We start from the raw sequence: 16,782 nt of genomic DNA, 5'->3' as shown, positions 1-16,782 counted from the left end.
AGTTTCTAAAAATGATTCCTAGCTAGATCGATTTATTGCCCCCGAAACCCCCCTTATACTTAATTTCATGAAAATCGTTGGAGCCGATTCCGAGATTCCAATTATATATATATATATATATATATATATATATATATATATATATATATATATATATATATGAAAATCGTCACTAGGGTTGTTAAATTGTTACCTACGAATTTAAAACTATGACATATTCGCTGGACATGTTCCTCTTTGGTCGTATTCTTGTTTGTGTTTTGGCACATGCGATTAAAATTGTCAGAATCCAATTTTGAAATCTTTATTTTAAATATTTAAAAATAAATTATATCAGCCAGCGCGAGGCACATTCCGTTCATAATCCTAGTGAAACCCGATGAATTTGACAGATATTGAAACCTGTCCGTTTCTTTGCAGTCGAAATATAACTGGTATGTCTATTGTCATCAGAGCAATTACTCATTTTCCCTTTATAATTTGAACAAATCTTGTAATTTATCTACTTTATCATCTAATATCTAACCATACATGGAATCCAAAGTTTTTTGATTTCAAATCATTTTCCCGGTTGTGCTATAGAGCAGGGGTTCCCAAACTTCTTTTGTCTACTGCTCACTTTGAGAAAAAAATATGTTTTAGCGCCCCCCATACAGATGAAATGAAATTACAAATCACCCCCTAAGCGTCTACACAACACCCCCGTTTTTTTTCTGGGTCCCACACCCTTTAGACCTTCTTTCTCCCTTCTTTATATCATCAAAAATCAAACAATTTATGTTATAAGGGCTTCTCCACAATATATCAGCAATTAATGTTCAAATGTTGATTCATTATATCAATTGATATGATTGATGCATGTGGGTCTTAATTGGTACAATTGGTTGGAACAAGTGGGTCTGGAATAGTCTTTTGTGTCTGGCTTAATTGTTTGTTGCTAGGTTAAAATTATCTGTCTCCCGCACTATTATTGATTCATTAATAACAATTGCTGGGTTTTGTCTTTAATCACCTGATCTTGTTTTTTTTAAATAAGACATGCTGTAGTTTATGTTCATGCAAGGACAGTGTTTGCAAACCTTTTCAATTCCAAAACCACTTTCACACACAGTTTGTGCTTTTCATTTTATTAGACTTTAGTATTTTTATCAGTTATCATGACATGTTGTTTGTTTTATCTACAGAATACAGATGTTTGAATCTATTGATTGAAAGGCACACTATTATAATATCCTAGACTTGAATCAGTAAAATAAATAAAATTTCATAATTAAGGCATGAGTGGATGAACCATTTAACTAACATTTTACAACATAAGAGCAATTACTCATTTCAATTTAAACAAACCCTGTAACTTATCTATAGTCTGTCAAAAAAGTGAAGAAATTAAAAAGTGGCAACATCTTTTTTCTTAGACACTACGATGTTGCCACTTTTTAATTTCTTCACTTTTTTGACAGACTATACTTCATCATAATAGTCTATATTTCTATATACAGAATCCATTTTTTTTATTTCAAAGCATTTTTGCGGTCAATGAGCCTCCATTTACAAAAAAAAACTACAGTTTTTAAATTGTAACTGACCTGCTTCATCCACTTATGTCTTCAATTATAGGGGACCTCTATAATTTTTGCTATGTAACATAAAATATCCATACTTGTATATAATGTGTGTTTGTGAGTCCCATCAAAGGACAAAAGATAGATTTTATTCCTGAGCAAATTGTATAGTGATGATGCCATAAATTAATTTAAAATGTAGGCGAATAATAGTACACTTGGCTACAGAGTAGTACAAAGTAATAAAACTAAAAATAACATATCATAATATAGTAGCTAAAACTTTTGGCAAGTAAAGCAAATGTTTGCACCCTGTTTAGTGTTTACTAAGAAACCATGTTTAGATTGTTTACCATTTGTCTATCAGAGCTAATATAATAGTCATGTTTCCCTGTACATAGTGGAGATAAATATACCTACCAATTATGAAAATGAACACTATTATCCTTTCCATATAGTTTTTGTGCTATGAGAATAATCAAATTATTTTAAATTATCTTAAGTTACTTGTTGTGTGTATTTTTAACTTTTGATATTTATTTTTATAACAATATAATAATTATTGTTTTAGGTCTATCAGGCCTAGGCCAACTGCCTACAAAGACATATCATAATAATATTATAATACTAAGTGTGTATTTTCTAATGTCAGTGTTTTCCAAACTTTTTCTTTACTTGAACCCTTTGGTATGTGACCCCCCATCTTTTATTTTTAAGTACATTATGTTTTGTAAAAAAATAAAACAAAAAAACAACCAGTAAACCCCTTTCATGGTGTTTTTTTTTCATGTTATTTTTAGTAAACTAATAGAAGCTTGGGCCCGCGCCGTCCTAACAGGCTGAAAAGGCTTATTATTAAAAAAAAAAGGATTAGTAGAAAGTGAAGGAGTTTTATCGTAGTTTGCTATTGGGCGCGATTAGTTAGTTAGTTTGGCGAAATTGTAAAGTGCAATCAATATTAATGGCTATCCAAGGTTGGGGGGGTTCAAAGTCACAAATGTTTATGTGCGGAGTGTAGAGTGTATTAGTCCGTTCGTAGTTATTTCACTTTGGAGCTTCTGCGAGAGCAGACCTTATTTCGTGAGCATTAAAGGTCAGCGTAATAAAGAACTGAGCGTAGTCAGACGGTGTACCGATCGATACACTTACTGGGCTTCGGAAACATGATTCGTTGCAGAAACAACGTTTATTGTACTGATTTTATATGAATAAGAATTGGATATTCATACAGTCCTTGTTTTTATCACTCTGATTGATTCAATTGTGATAACTTATTTTCCTTGTCCTTTTCTCAAGGGATCTTTACATCGAATCAGACAATGATACTGAAAATTATGTTGTTTCTAATTATATTACATTATTGTAACGGAATTCGTGACATTAAGGATGAAGGAAAACCGCTTTTCCTTAACCAGCCCACAATTCGTGGTTTATGGGAAGAACCGTATTCGTAAAATACAGTATATTGTACGTACGATTTTTGCGACATTTTAGCACAATTTAAATAGAATTTTGTACACTTTCGAAATAACAATAATCATTCGTATCCGGGATCCTGTTTAGTAGGTACCTATTAAGTAGTTACTATTTACATATTAAATAATCGCCCCGTTAATATGTCTCAAATCTCAAAACTTCTGTTTAATATCAATTTTTTTTATTAAATAAGGGGGCAAACGAGCATACGGGTCACCTGATGGTAAGCAACTACCGTCGCCGTAAAGTTTGCAGGTCGTATCGGTCCGGAAATACTGCTGGTGACAGTTCATTCCAGAGTTTTACAGTGCGCGGCAGAAAGTTACGCGAAAAACGCACTGTGGAAGACTGCCAATCATCAAGGTGATGAGGATGGTATGTTTTTCGCGTGGGACGATAGCGAAAAGTTGCAGGTGGTATGATTCCGAACAATTCCTCAGAGCACTCCCCGTGATACAACCGATAGAGGATGCAGAGTGAAGCTACATCTCGGCGTAATTCCAGGGGGTCCAAGCTGTTTGAAACACTATGGCAGTCAACAATTCGAGCAGCCCTTCGTTGGATACGATCCAGAGGGAGCAGTTGGTATTTTGGCGCCCCTGCCCAGAGATGAGAACAATATTCCATATGAGGCCGAACCTGCGCCTTGTATAGTTGTAGGCGTTGGTCCGGGCTGAAGTACTGTCTCGCTCTGTTAAGAACACCAAGCTTCTTCGAGGCTAATTTGGCCTTACCCTCAAGATGATATCGGAACTGGACTTCGCTCGATATTTTGACGCCAAGTATCTCAATGCTAGGGGAGATGGTTAAAGATGTGCACTCCAAACGAGGATAAACGACCGTTGGTGACTTTTTAGTGGTGAACGCGCAGACTTGTGTCTTGGTGGGGTTGAATTGGACTAAGTTACGTCTACCCCATTCAGAGACCTTCTCCAATGAATTCTCCACCTTAGACACAAGTTCGTTTCGACTCTCAGTGATATTTTGCCGAGAAATATTAGGGGAGCCGGTATATACAGTATATATAGCATATAGGATGCAAAAAACGACCGCATCCCATCCCAGTCTGCTGACTTGTGCCACACACGACGGTATTTAACAGCGCGCTGTCTTAACACCGTCGTAAGTGGCACAGAACTCCTAACAAGGCAATGATCCGATGAACCAAGTGGTGCGGTTACGGATATTGGGTAGCCGTCAGGATTTCAAGTCAGTAGGAGGTCCAACAAGGAAGGATTCTGACCATCCACATCTGGGATTCGCGTAGGCGTAGTAACCAGTTGTGTCAAGTCGTTCGCAAGGGCAAAGTTGCAGACAGATCTCCCCGCGTGATCAGTTTTACTGGAATTGAGCCAGTCGGCGTGGTGGGTATTAAAGTCGCCAAGTATTATGATCTCTGCGAATGGGATCTGCTGCTGCACAAAATCTGAAGCAGCTTGCAGGTGCTCCAAGAGTCGGTCCGTCTCGGGATCACCACTATGGGATCTATATAGGCACGCATAGACGCATAGGTGGTCGTCGCAATCTATGCGGAGCCATAAGTTTGATAGGTCCATGACCTCAAGATTGCTGAGGCGGCGAGAGCTGATATCATCTCTGATATACACACACACTCCAGCTTTGGGTAGAAAGGAGTGCTCGAGGTAATACCCTGGGTGGGAAAGGTATGATGTGTCACTCGGAGATGATATCTGCGTCTCGGTTAAAAAGAGCAAAGCCGGCTTTGCCGTCTCAACGTGGTAATGGACGGCATTAAGGTTGGAGTGTAATCCCCTATATTACAAAAGTCCATGTTAAATATCGAGGGGGGTGCCTTTGTGTGTTTGCTCTTGCCCCGAGAAGATTGGAGCGCAGTTTTGCCCTCCCCAGAATACGAGGGGCAGCCTGGACGTCCACGTTCAATTCCAGGAGTTCCTGAGCATGGACGTCCAGAGAGGGATTCTCCAACGTAGTTGGTACCCTCCTGGGGTAACAAATTGTTTTTCAACTGCGGCATTTCTAGGGGGGGTAGGGGATTGGGCCTCCGGTAAACTCACTCACTCGGCGAAACACAGCGCAAGCGCTGTTTCACGCCGGTTTTCTGTGAGGCCGTGGTATTTCTCCGGTCGAGCCGGCCCATTCGTGCCGAAGCATGGCTCTCCCACGGACAAATTTATACAATGTTGAAATTAAGTGTGGCCAAAGTATTTCCAAACTAGTTGTGAGTTGTGACTCAGTGGTTTTCTCGTTAAGCGAGTTTTAAATATGTAGTGATTTAATCATTTTGCCACAATATACTAATGTGGCGTAGTGACTATAAATAATAAGTATACGTTAACGTATACAATGTATTAGTTTAAGAACCTATGTATTAGGTTTAAGCGAGGATTAATAAACTGATCGTTAACCGGGAATGTAGTCTTTTTTGTCCCAACGTCATACTAAATAGATAAGCGTACGTGATGATGATGATGATCATCATCATCATCAAGGAGAAGAAAATAATGCTAGGACTCTTCCGGAGTAAGCGGCAGCAGAATGTAGCGCGGAGAAGCTGCGATGGAAGCAGACGCCGCTAACTGGACCGCTGCAGTTTTCGTCTCAGACGGATCCAGCGGCCCAGCACAAAGCGAAGGAGAAGGCACGGACGGGTTTTAGTGGGTAGAGCTGCGGCCAACTTATCATCTTCTCGGCCGCAGCGAGTACCACATACCCCAAATGCCGCCGGGAATGCTTAAGCGCATTTCACGTCTTTAAGGACTCTTCCTCATTCCTAAACCCGAAACTTGAAAATTAAACCATTCTTTAAAACTAACATTTTTTCACACTTTTCCTATTCAAAGGTCCTCTTGTCTGTTTCCTTGAATTTATTAGCTAGCTGCTTTTGTAACAAAGCGACTGATATGTACCCGTATGCCTAGTTATAAAGGACCAATAAACATTATAGGAATAGTCTCTTTCAATTAAAGCCAGCAGAAATAGAAATGACCATCACAAAAGTTATTTTTAGAATCGAATAAAAAATTGATAAAGGAATTTACTATTTTGTCTCTGCGACCTGTAAATATTTACATCGTTGTGATGGCGAAATTTATTCCCATAACGGTGATCATGCTAAGCTGGTGAATGAATGTATGTTTTCGACATACGGTGGCAACACGAGTCGCGAATACATCAGGGTCATTGTCGGTCACTACTGGACGTTACGGTGGAGAAATGGGATCGTATATAACAGATGTAGAGTTGCTTACCACGTAGTTCATATGAAATCAAGCCGTATGTCACCAGCATTAAGGTCCAGTCAAACGTAGATTCAAGTCTGAGACTTGGGATGTTTGCATGAATTATGCATCTTCAGGATTCTGGGTCGGTGGTTTTCCATGGACGTCATATTATGATTGACTTTCAAAATAGCAAACTTGACGAAAATGGTCGAATATGTTTTCAAATTTGTGTTTCGAAGTTTTCATTCACCTCAGCTGTATTATGTATTTATATTTTGTAGTTTGCATCAAAAAGTTTCCTGTTAGCACTAAGATTTTGCATACAAAGAATAAATACTGTATACTTATTTGAAACTCAAAGAGATATCAATGTGAAGTGAAGATCATAATTCACCTGTTAAAGTTATTAATTATCTTCATAAAGCTAATAAGTAATAACTAATAGGTAAAGTTTAAAGCAGGAATTTATTAATTTATTTCCAATATAAATTACCTTGTAAATCATAATTGCTTCTAAGTTTTTGTACCAAACGACAGAGGTACGACGATTTAACGTCTGTTTTTTGAGTTGATCTTCAAAGTATGGTTTTAACAGAGTTACGTGGTACATAGGTACGCCAAAACCGATAACGATTTGAAAAAAGAAACTTTAAAGGAGTCGCCCTGTTGCAACTTGCAGTTTGCAATACTTTATGTCGAAACATTAATGATCATGATTCATGAGTATATAAAGACAAAACACTGCTCACTGTACTGTTTAATCGAAGAAGTAAATTAATAAGTATTTGTTTATGCGTCTCACTTCCTTGCTTTGACATTGTGCTAAATTATAAGCGTTATAATAAGACGTCGTTAAGGACACTACTATTTAGGAGCTATTGCAAATGCAACCTAATTCCAATGGAGTTAAGGACTGTTGTACGAGGGTATTGAAGAATCTTCCACGTTTCGCAAATGACAGTGTTAATAATGAGCGTGTTATGAACGTAGCTAGGATCCTACGTCATGTCATAGCGACTGAGTTTTTTATTTACCAACTAGATGGCACCCGCAACTCCGTTGCGCCAAAATTCGTTTATCGAGCGGGAACTTTACATTTTTCCGGGATAAAAACTATCCTATGTCCTTTCTCGGGACTCAAAGTATCTCCATGCCAAATTTCAGCAATATCGGTTCAGCGGTTCGAGCGTGAAGAGGTAACAGACAGACAGACAGACAGACACACTTTTGCATTTATAATATTAGTATGGATAAGACGTACTATCCCTCATCATCACCAGAGATTTAGCCCAATGCGACTCTAGCCTAGCCAAAATCGTTAGTGGTAACTAGTAAGTAATAAACTAGTGGTTGACGATAGACGACAAAGCTTTTCATACCCTTTGATATCTCAGGGCCACCTAAGACAATGCTACAGGCATTAAGGCAGGATCTAAAAAAAAAAAGGATCTAAATCTACCCGTTGATCTAACCAGCGCTAACTAGAACTTAGCTAATACCAGTCATTACATATTTTGTCAAGGGGTCTACGTCATCAATAGTCGGCGATCCCTTCAATCCTGTCCACTCGACCCTTCTTCCCGTGTAGCAAACGTCAGTCCTGTGTATGTCAGCTATTTTGACTGAAAGTTTTTACGAGACTAGTCTTTGTGACCGTAAAATAAGGGGCCTCTAAAGGTTGAATAAATCTGAACGGAGAGTCCGTCTTTTATATACCTTAAATAATAGTCTGGACAATTTTTTTACGACGAAAGTATGCTTCATAATTCATATTATATGGTTTGCTTATTTAGACGTATACTTATTTCAAGGAACATAGGTCGCGAATCCCTCGTAAACCTCATAGCAACTATGGGCTGACCCTAATACTAAAATGAGGGTAATGTATTATGTATTCCCTTTAGAGTTATTTTGCCCCAGACTTTCATCACGGTTTCTCATAGCTAAGAATTAAGATCGAGTTAAATGTCTATAATATAAAGCTAAGCAATTAACATGGCCTATTCGCAAAACTAAACAAGCTACATAGAATATAATACACAATAATAGAAACAGGGAAATAGAAATAGTTAATTAATATTCCAATTTTTTTGTACATTTGCTACTAGGATACTATCAGGAGACCCCTAGGGCACCACAGCCGACAGTTTAGGAAACCCTGGATGCTATTTTTTTTATTTTATTTCCAGGTACCTTCGGTGACGTCAGAGGGGCATTGCATCTGGTACGGTACGTGCACGCCGGACAAGGTGAAAGCCCAGGGGAAGAATACATATTGCCAGTACGACGGACCACCGAAGCCAATACAAGAAGCGTCACGGGTGAGTGTTCTTTATAAGATAAATTTAAACCAAGGGAACTGTATATTTGGTACGTAAAGTAGCCTACTAAGAAAATTAATAACCACGTTTTGGTTTCTTAAGTCCATTGGTTATTAACATAATACACACGGGAACTCTATTAATAATATGCTAATTGCTAGACACATAATAGAATAGCCCATGTGTTATTTCAGAGTTAGATTCACCGATCTAATTGTTTACGTGAATTAGTAAAACATACCGACAAACTTGCATAATTTATAATTATGCGAAAGTTTGATAAAATGTATGAAGATATGTAACATATTTTGTTTTTACTTTTTGGCATCTAGTTTGAACGAGTATGATCAATGATCATAATATATTTGTCACAATCAGCAGTAAAAAGAAAAATATGTATGTTGCATTAACAAACTTGCGATTGTAATTTTAGTGTTGTGATAACCTTATCAACAGTTTTTCTCTGTTTATGACGTATACTAGCTGTTGCCCGCGACTTCGTCCGCGTGGACTTTATAGTTGTTACCGTACATAGATTGAGTCGTTTACGCGCAAATAAGAAAAGTATATTATTGTGTGGGAACCGCACATTTTTCCGGGACAAAAAACATTCCTTGTCCCAGATTCAAATTAGTATCTCCAATCTCCATGCCAAATTTCATCAAAATAGGTTAAATAGTTTATCATAAAAGTTTATTGTGCGGGAACCGTATATTTTCCGGGATAAAAAGTATCCCTTGTTCTTTCCCGAGACTGAAAGTATTGCCATACCAAATTTCATCAAAATAGATTGAATAGTTTAGACTTTAGGCGATAATCATAAAAGTTTATTGTGCGGGAACCTCCGGGACAAAATTAGTATTCCTAGTCCTTTCTCGTGACTCAAAGTATCTCCATACCAAATTCCATCAAAATAGATTGAATAGTTTACGAAACAGTTTTAGTTTACAAATCATAAAAGTATATTGTGCAGTAAACAGTATTTTTTCCGGGACAAAATGTATCCTATGTTCTTTTTCGGGACTCAAAGTATCTTTATAGCAAATTTCAGCCGTTTACGCGTGATGTCGTCACCACGCGAAATATAACGTTCCTCGCAGCTTCGCCCGCGTAAATTAGAAAAGACAAATTAGTCCACAAAAAATAGCCTATGATCCTTCACGTGGTCTACTTCTTACCTGTGCCAAATAACAGAAAAATTGCTCCAGTAGTTCGTGGGATAATTTGCCCCGTTTTTTTCCACATTTTCCTCTATTTCTTAGCTCCTATTAGTCTTAGCGTGATAAAATATAGCCTATAGCCTTTCTCGATAAATGTGCTATCTAACACTGAAAGAATTTTTCAAATCGGACCAGTAGTTCCTGAGATTAGCGCGTTCAAATAAGCCATTTTAAATAATTTCTCCCGTTTTTTCCATACTTTCCTCTATTTCTTCTCTCCCATTAGACTTAGCGCAATAAATTATAGCCTATAGCCTTCCTCGATAAATAGGCTATCTAACACTGAAAGAATTTTTCAAATCGGACCAGTAGTTCCAGAGATTAGCGCGTTCAAATAAGCCCTTTCAAATAATTTCCCCCCGTTTTTTCCACACTTTCCTCTATTTCTTCGCTTCTATTAGTATTAGCGTGATAAAATATAGCCTATAGCCTTCCTCGATAAATGGGCTATCTAACACTGAAAGAATTTTTCATATCGGACCAGTAGTCCCTGAGATTAGCGCGTTCAAACAAACAAACAAACTCTTCCGCTTTATAATATTAGTATAGATTAAATATTTTTACAATGATTTTAAGTTAGGTATTTAGTGGTCGAGATTGCCAGATATACCTACTGGGGTTAATTTGCGCTAGTCTGGGTCCAAGTTAATCGTGTTATAAGTTGTTTGTCTCTTTCTACGCCGCTACTACTAAATACGCCGCTAATTTAAATAAATCGTTAGGGAGATCGCAGACGGCACACCTTAATTTGTGTGATCGAGTCTGCAGCGCACAAACAGTCTGCATGGCACGGATTCTTCACAGACTAACCCACACGACGCACATCTTCGAACATTCTGTCCGCTAAACTGTAGGGATGTAGACGCTATGGAAATCCTGCAGAGATCGCGAAGTATTATTTTGTATTTGAAGTACAGAAAAAGAAGAAAAAATAGAAAATTTTGGAAAGATTGCTGAAGGGACAGTTCCATATTAAATTCCGTAATTTAAATTAATTCAGTACAAATAAACACAGTATAAATAAAGTCAGTACTTAATAGTTGTATAAATAGTTAAGTACTGACTATTTATACCGGCCTTAGTCCGCAATCTGCATTTGTAGGGATGTAATTAGCATGGCGCCAGAGATCGATGTAACGATGTTAATTCAAGAAATACAAAACAGACCAGCAATTTATGATACATATACTTCTAAGGCAGAATATCATAATAGACATTTAAAAAGAAAATTGTGGGAAGAAGTGTGCTGTAATGTATATTCAGCTCCTGTTTGGACATCGTTGACGTCTAAGGAAAAAACAAAATACGGTTTTTTTAATTAATTTAAATTACGGAATTTAATATGGAACTGTCCCTTGAGTAATCTTACCAAAATTTTCTATTTTTTCTTCTTTTTCTGTACTTCAAATACAAAATAATACTTCGCGATCTCTGCAGGTTTTCCATAGCGTCTACATCCCTACAGTTCAGCGGACTTGTCTATCCTTCAACCGTGAAACACCAAGGGTATGTATTTTGTAATAAACAGTTACATGTATTGTATGAATACGAAGAAATTTCGTGATTTAAAACGAATGTTCTCGAAATTACTTTGCAGGTCTGGCATTGACCTAAATCGGACTGTTAGGATCATGATAACAGAACGAAATTGATGTTAGTGTAAATCTTGATCAATTTAACCGAATGACCGAAATAAAACAGCCTCTTATTCCGTAAAGGGCCTTTTTCACTGACAGATACTCCATCTGTCAGATAAGTTGTGGATAGCATATCAGGCACTTATCAGGATGTGGTGAATTAGCCCCTAATTTTAAGAACTAAGACCAAGATTATCCAACTTACAACTTTCTTCACGAATGGCCATATTGGATTTTTTTTACACAGGGAAATGCTTTACGCATCCCCGGCGGTTTGAGGATATCGGCCGGGGTATGTGGGACTCCCCTGCGGTCTACCCCCTAAAACCCCATGGTGCCAGAGTTGCGAGTACGATAGGACTTAGTACTTACCGGAACATGTCCATTTTGTCCTATGATGGATGGATGGCGATCGAGCGTTTAATAACATGGAGAGGGGGATATTCGTCTATGACTGCCCATATTCGCCCAAGACGCGCATTTGCAAAAAGTTATTAAGCTTTAAATCTTATGTAGAGCTAAACTTCTGACTTTATGTACCCTAACTCTACATGGGATAACTACCTAAGGTTCCTGATATTTTTTGGCTTGGCTGTTTCGTTCTTACTAGAAGTTACAAATATTATTATATCTTTTCGGTCTAGTGAATTTTAAATTATTTCGCATTATCTAATTTTGTTTGTGTTTTGTATTGACCAGACCCAATTTCTATTATTTTCCAAATTTAAACTATATTTCTTAATCGTCCTTTCTAAATTCAAACTTTTCAGATTTAAATCTTCGAACTGTTGTTTTTTTTTATTTTCAAGTTTTAATTGGCCACAGTCACGTTTTGTTCTCATGTTCTAATGAATTGAAGGGAAATTGTTTTTCCATAGCCCCCAAGGACATAAAGTGAACTAGGTCATCGGACGAGGCTACTTTGATCCTATTTTTAGCGTGTGCATGCTAATAATATGACGTACATCGGAAACATCGCCGTGTTTGTTTGGGCCGTCTGGATTTGGCAAGGAATGCTGGGTTATGCTATAGTTTCCTTAAAATATATCATGTTGTTAGAAAAGTTACAGATCTTTATTGCAATGTTTCATAAAAGGCTCCATAAGAGAACTTTGGAAACCTCAGAAAAGTCAACAAACCCTGTGTGCCAAATGTCTAGTAGATAGAGTCTTGACTCTTGATAGTTGATACCATGTTGATACTTTCTCAAAGTTTGTGCAGGAAACATCAATTTTGAATTATGAAGATGGCAACAGTAATTCCTTCATCAGTCATAGAACTGTCATTGACGCATCGCAATATCTTGGATTCAGAATGCGTATCGATCATCAAAGATGGTTTTGATCATTTTCATATCCTTGGCTTGGGATGGCTTCATATCCTTTCATTGTTTACTAAATAATGTTACGTAAAAATAAATAATGATTTACCTAATAAGAAAGAGGTTATGCGACTGTAGCCTGTAGGAAGTGTATTTAGAACAAAAATTAATGAAAATCCGGTTCAAGTTTTACAACTTAGTCGGATTTAAAATATAGCTTTTTAAATGATTTTAATAAGTAAGTGATTCTAAATTCACACAGTCGTCTTCATAATACTTATGCATATATACAATTTTATTATTATTATGATACCAGTTTACACGTTAAGAGGAAATACATTGAGGCCACATCAGAGGTTGAGTCAGTCAGAGGAGTGACGTTATTATGGAATTATTTTGTGATAGTTGACGCCCGCAAATCCGTTGCGCCAAAATTCGTTTATTGCTCAGAAATCGTACATTTTCCGGGATAAAAATAAGTCCTTTCCCGCGACTCAAAGTATCTTCATAAGAAATTTCAGCAAAGTCGTTTAAGCGGTTTGGGCGTGAACAGACAGACACACTTTCGCATTTATATTATTATTTATTATATTTATTATTTATTAAGTATGGATTCTAGTCATACGATTCGACCAGGAGGTGTACTCTGAAGTGTATATTTCAATAGGCCCAATGATCGATAGACGGTAGAGATGTAACTTCGGAGTCAAACTGTCACTTCTAAACTTCGGTCAGCTTTCGGATCGGAAGATTTGCTCCAGTGTTAGTTGGAACGACGCGAGTCGCATCGCATAGTATATCTAATATATAAAATTCTCGTGTCACAATGTTAGATATCGTACTCCTCCGAAACGGCTTTACTGATTTTTACCAAATTTTATATGTGTCGTAGGATGATTTGATAAATCCGTGTTTTCGCGAAATGTCGTAGGATGATTTGATAAATCGAATTTTCGCGAAAATTCTAGGGATTTCGCGAAAACACGGATTTATCAAATCATCCTACGACATATGCATATTCAGTGAATTTGAGAATCGGCTACTGGGTACTTTTTATTTATATTGATAAGTGCATTTGTTGAATAAATAATAGTAAATTATTACAACTCGAGACTGACGGCGACCATTGTTTGTGCGACGGGATAGCGATGGACGTTGCCATGGTGACATATTTATTTAGTCACTACTTAATATTAATGCTTTATATGGCAAAGAAACGTTTGCCGGGACAGCTATGGTATGGTATAAATATGCCGCATGCGTTGAAGTGCGTCAACAAACATCATACAAGTCGATAACAACGTAGTGCGTCATTCAAATTCCCACTACATCTCCTTCCCGTTGTTCCGTCAACGCCCGACGGCGCAACGCAATTATATTATATTATGTAAATTGTAAAACGTTGGAGCAACGCTGCGGCACCGCAACGGAGCAATATGGCTTTACTATTAGTTATTACACAGAATTACATTTTCGATTTAAAAACTTATTGCATAGTAATAAGGCGGACTTAGTACATAATTTGGAACGAAAACTCATACTGAAACCGAAAATTGTCGCTTTATACAGCTGATAAAACTAGTCATAAACATTATATCTAATGTATCGTGTTTGTAAAGATAGTCGTATAATATATCACTCATAGAAATGCTTTAAATCACCTGTTAGTAGTGCTAAAATATTATGTTGGTTAACATACGTGCTATATTCTCGATTCGATTCTGTAGGCCTACAACGAAACCGTTTTGAGACTCAAACAATCGAACGAGAATGCCGCGTCCTACTCCAACAAACGTGAAACGACGTTGTTAGAGCAGGACGCGGCATTCTCGTTCGATTGTTTGAGTCTCAAAGTGGTTTCGTGGTACGGCCCCCGATCTGTCGGAAGTAAGGCAGCTGTAATCGTCTTTCATTTCTCATGCTCGACGTAGATTGCGATTTGTAGACAGCGACTACAGAATAATGGTGGTAATTTTGCTTATCCATCATGGGACATGGCCCATGTCAAAGAACTTCGAATTTAGATGAACAACTTGAATGACAATCTTTTATGAACATTGTTCCTTGACCTTTTTCTATTTGTACGTGCATAGTCAGAGGACACACTTCTCATCTATATGATGTCTAATAAATTAGATATTGTAGGCAACAATTAAACATCATAACCTGTTATGTCTGATACGTCGTACGTATAATATTATGTTGTTTCACAATAAATACTCTTCACGTTGCGAAAGTGAAGACTATTTACAGTCACGTTGTCGACTATCAACTGTAGGTCGATTCTGCTAATTAATTGCAAAGTTCTCTATTACCTTTTGTCTTTACGTACATTGCACAAACGACATCGATAATAATAATTACCAATCATAGTCTTCTTCTTTTTAGGGTTCCGTAGTCAACAAGGAACCCTTATAGTTTCGGTCTGTCCGTCTGTCTGTCCGTTTGTTCGTCTTCCTGTCTGTCTGTCTGTCCGCGGTTTTGCTCAGAGACTATAGGATATACAAAGCTGTAATTTGGCATGAACACATATTGCCGACAAAATGGTACATGAAATCTTAAAAAAAAAAAAATGGTACCTTCTCACAACAAGCGGGGATGATTTTTTTTTCGCGTCTACCCCATCGTGTGAGGTGTCGTTGGATAGGTTTTTAATAAAAAATATTATGAGTGTTCAAAGATCATTTTCCGATTTAGGGATCCGTTTGTGAAATATTAAGTTCTAAAGTGGAAAAAATCGTTAGAGTCCAGTGTCCCACCCTTCTACTAGCTAAATGGTTGCTGGAAATGTTAAAAAATTCACAGGAGTAGGAAATATGCTGAATTTAAAAAGAAAACTATCACGGCTAAGAAGACTTCATAAGTTATTGAGTAATAGTCGATCAACTAAAAAATGTATTATCAGTAAACCAATGATAGTCAAATATACCCCTCTATACGTTCAAAATCGCCTGTATTTGCCCATCATGAGCCAACGGTCAGGCTGCTTGCAAAAATTGCTTGTCAACTGTGCTGACACACAAAATTCAATTTTTAAAGCCCCAAACAAAATAAATCATCTTTTATTAAATGTTGTTGTTCAGGAGTGTAAGGTTGGCATCCATCCAGCTGAGGTTAATAAAGCAGAAATATGGTTCCGCCATAAACGCATATAGATTTCGCAAACTTTATTACTTTTTAATGCCTTGGTGACTCTGACGCGAGGTCTCGTTAGAATATGTGCCATTAAATATAGTGCCATTAGCAATGGTGTGAAATTGGTGAGAAGCTGACTTTATTGGGACCTCCCAAATGGTTGCCATTCCTAGTGCTACTGCTGTTTGGTGCAGTAGCTTCTGGTAATATTCATTGGCACAGGTGCATCCATTTTGCTGATGTTATTGAGGCTGGAATCTTTGCCCTTTTTGTCGGTTCTTTATAATACGTACTAGCTCAAGTTTTGCTGTAACTTACGTCGCTCGCGCTGGTATAACTTCTGCTTTGGTGTTCTTTAGGTTAGAATCTTTAGCCTCTATTTTTTATGGCTTATCTAATTGACTACCTGGATTTTTGCTGAAACCTAAATAATAATAATTGCATTCTTCCCCCTCAAGGGTACAGAGTCTTTAGCCAGTTTTTTTGTATTGCTACTTGGTTAGTTAAATTTTTTGCCGAAGCTTATTATGTAAATTTTAGATGCTTCGTGAACAAAGATCTGTTTATCCACAACAACTCAATCATGTAACTATTATTAGTGTATTAGTATTGGCAGCTAGTTGCGAATCAATATTTTGTTCAAAATCTCGTACACAAAGCTTTCTGCAATTGTTATATTTGGTTTCAATTGTTGATATTCGTTTTGCGTAGTAACTTAGCTTAGCTAACACGCATAAATTTGCTTGGCAGCAGCATCCATAGAGTTTATTTAGACCGAGGTGCCTTGTTAACAACTGGGTGATAAACCTCGACCATGATGTTTTAAACTGAAATCCTTTAATTCCTGTCATGACTTTCAAGACGATATAAAAGTTGCCAAAATGTATTTATTGCAATTAAGTATTTC

The 16,782-nt window shown here is 37.2% G+C and overlaps 1 protein-coding gene across 5 annotated transcripts in view; it reads left to right on the top strand.

Moving 5' to 3' along the window:
• The window catches only part of LOC121735478 (NPC intracellular cholesterol transporter 1), a 57,525-nt gene that overhangs the window by 2,069 nt on the left and 38,674 nt on the right, over positions 1–16,782 (top strand). For all 5 annotated transcript variants that reach the window (XM_042126313.1, XM_042126315.1, XM_042126316.1 and 2 more), the window contains exon 2: positions 8,431–8,562. In XM_042126313.1, coding sequence (XP_041982247.1) covers positions 8,431–8,562 — 132 coding nt within the window. The remainder of the gene's footprint in view (positions 1–8,430; positions 8,563–16,782) is intronic.

This window comes from Aricia agestis, chromosome 17 (genome assembly GCF_905147365.1).
Source record: "Aricia agestis chromosome 17, ilAriAges1.1, whole genome shotgun sequence".
In the NCBI taxonomy this organism is placed as follows: Eukaryota; Metazoa; Arthropoda; class Insecta; order Lepidoptera; family Lycaenidae; genus Aricia; species Aricia agestis.
Note: the sequence above shows the minus strand (reverse complement) of the source record. Positions and strands in the feature narration are given on the sequence as shown.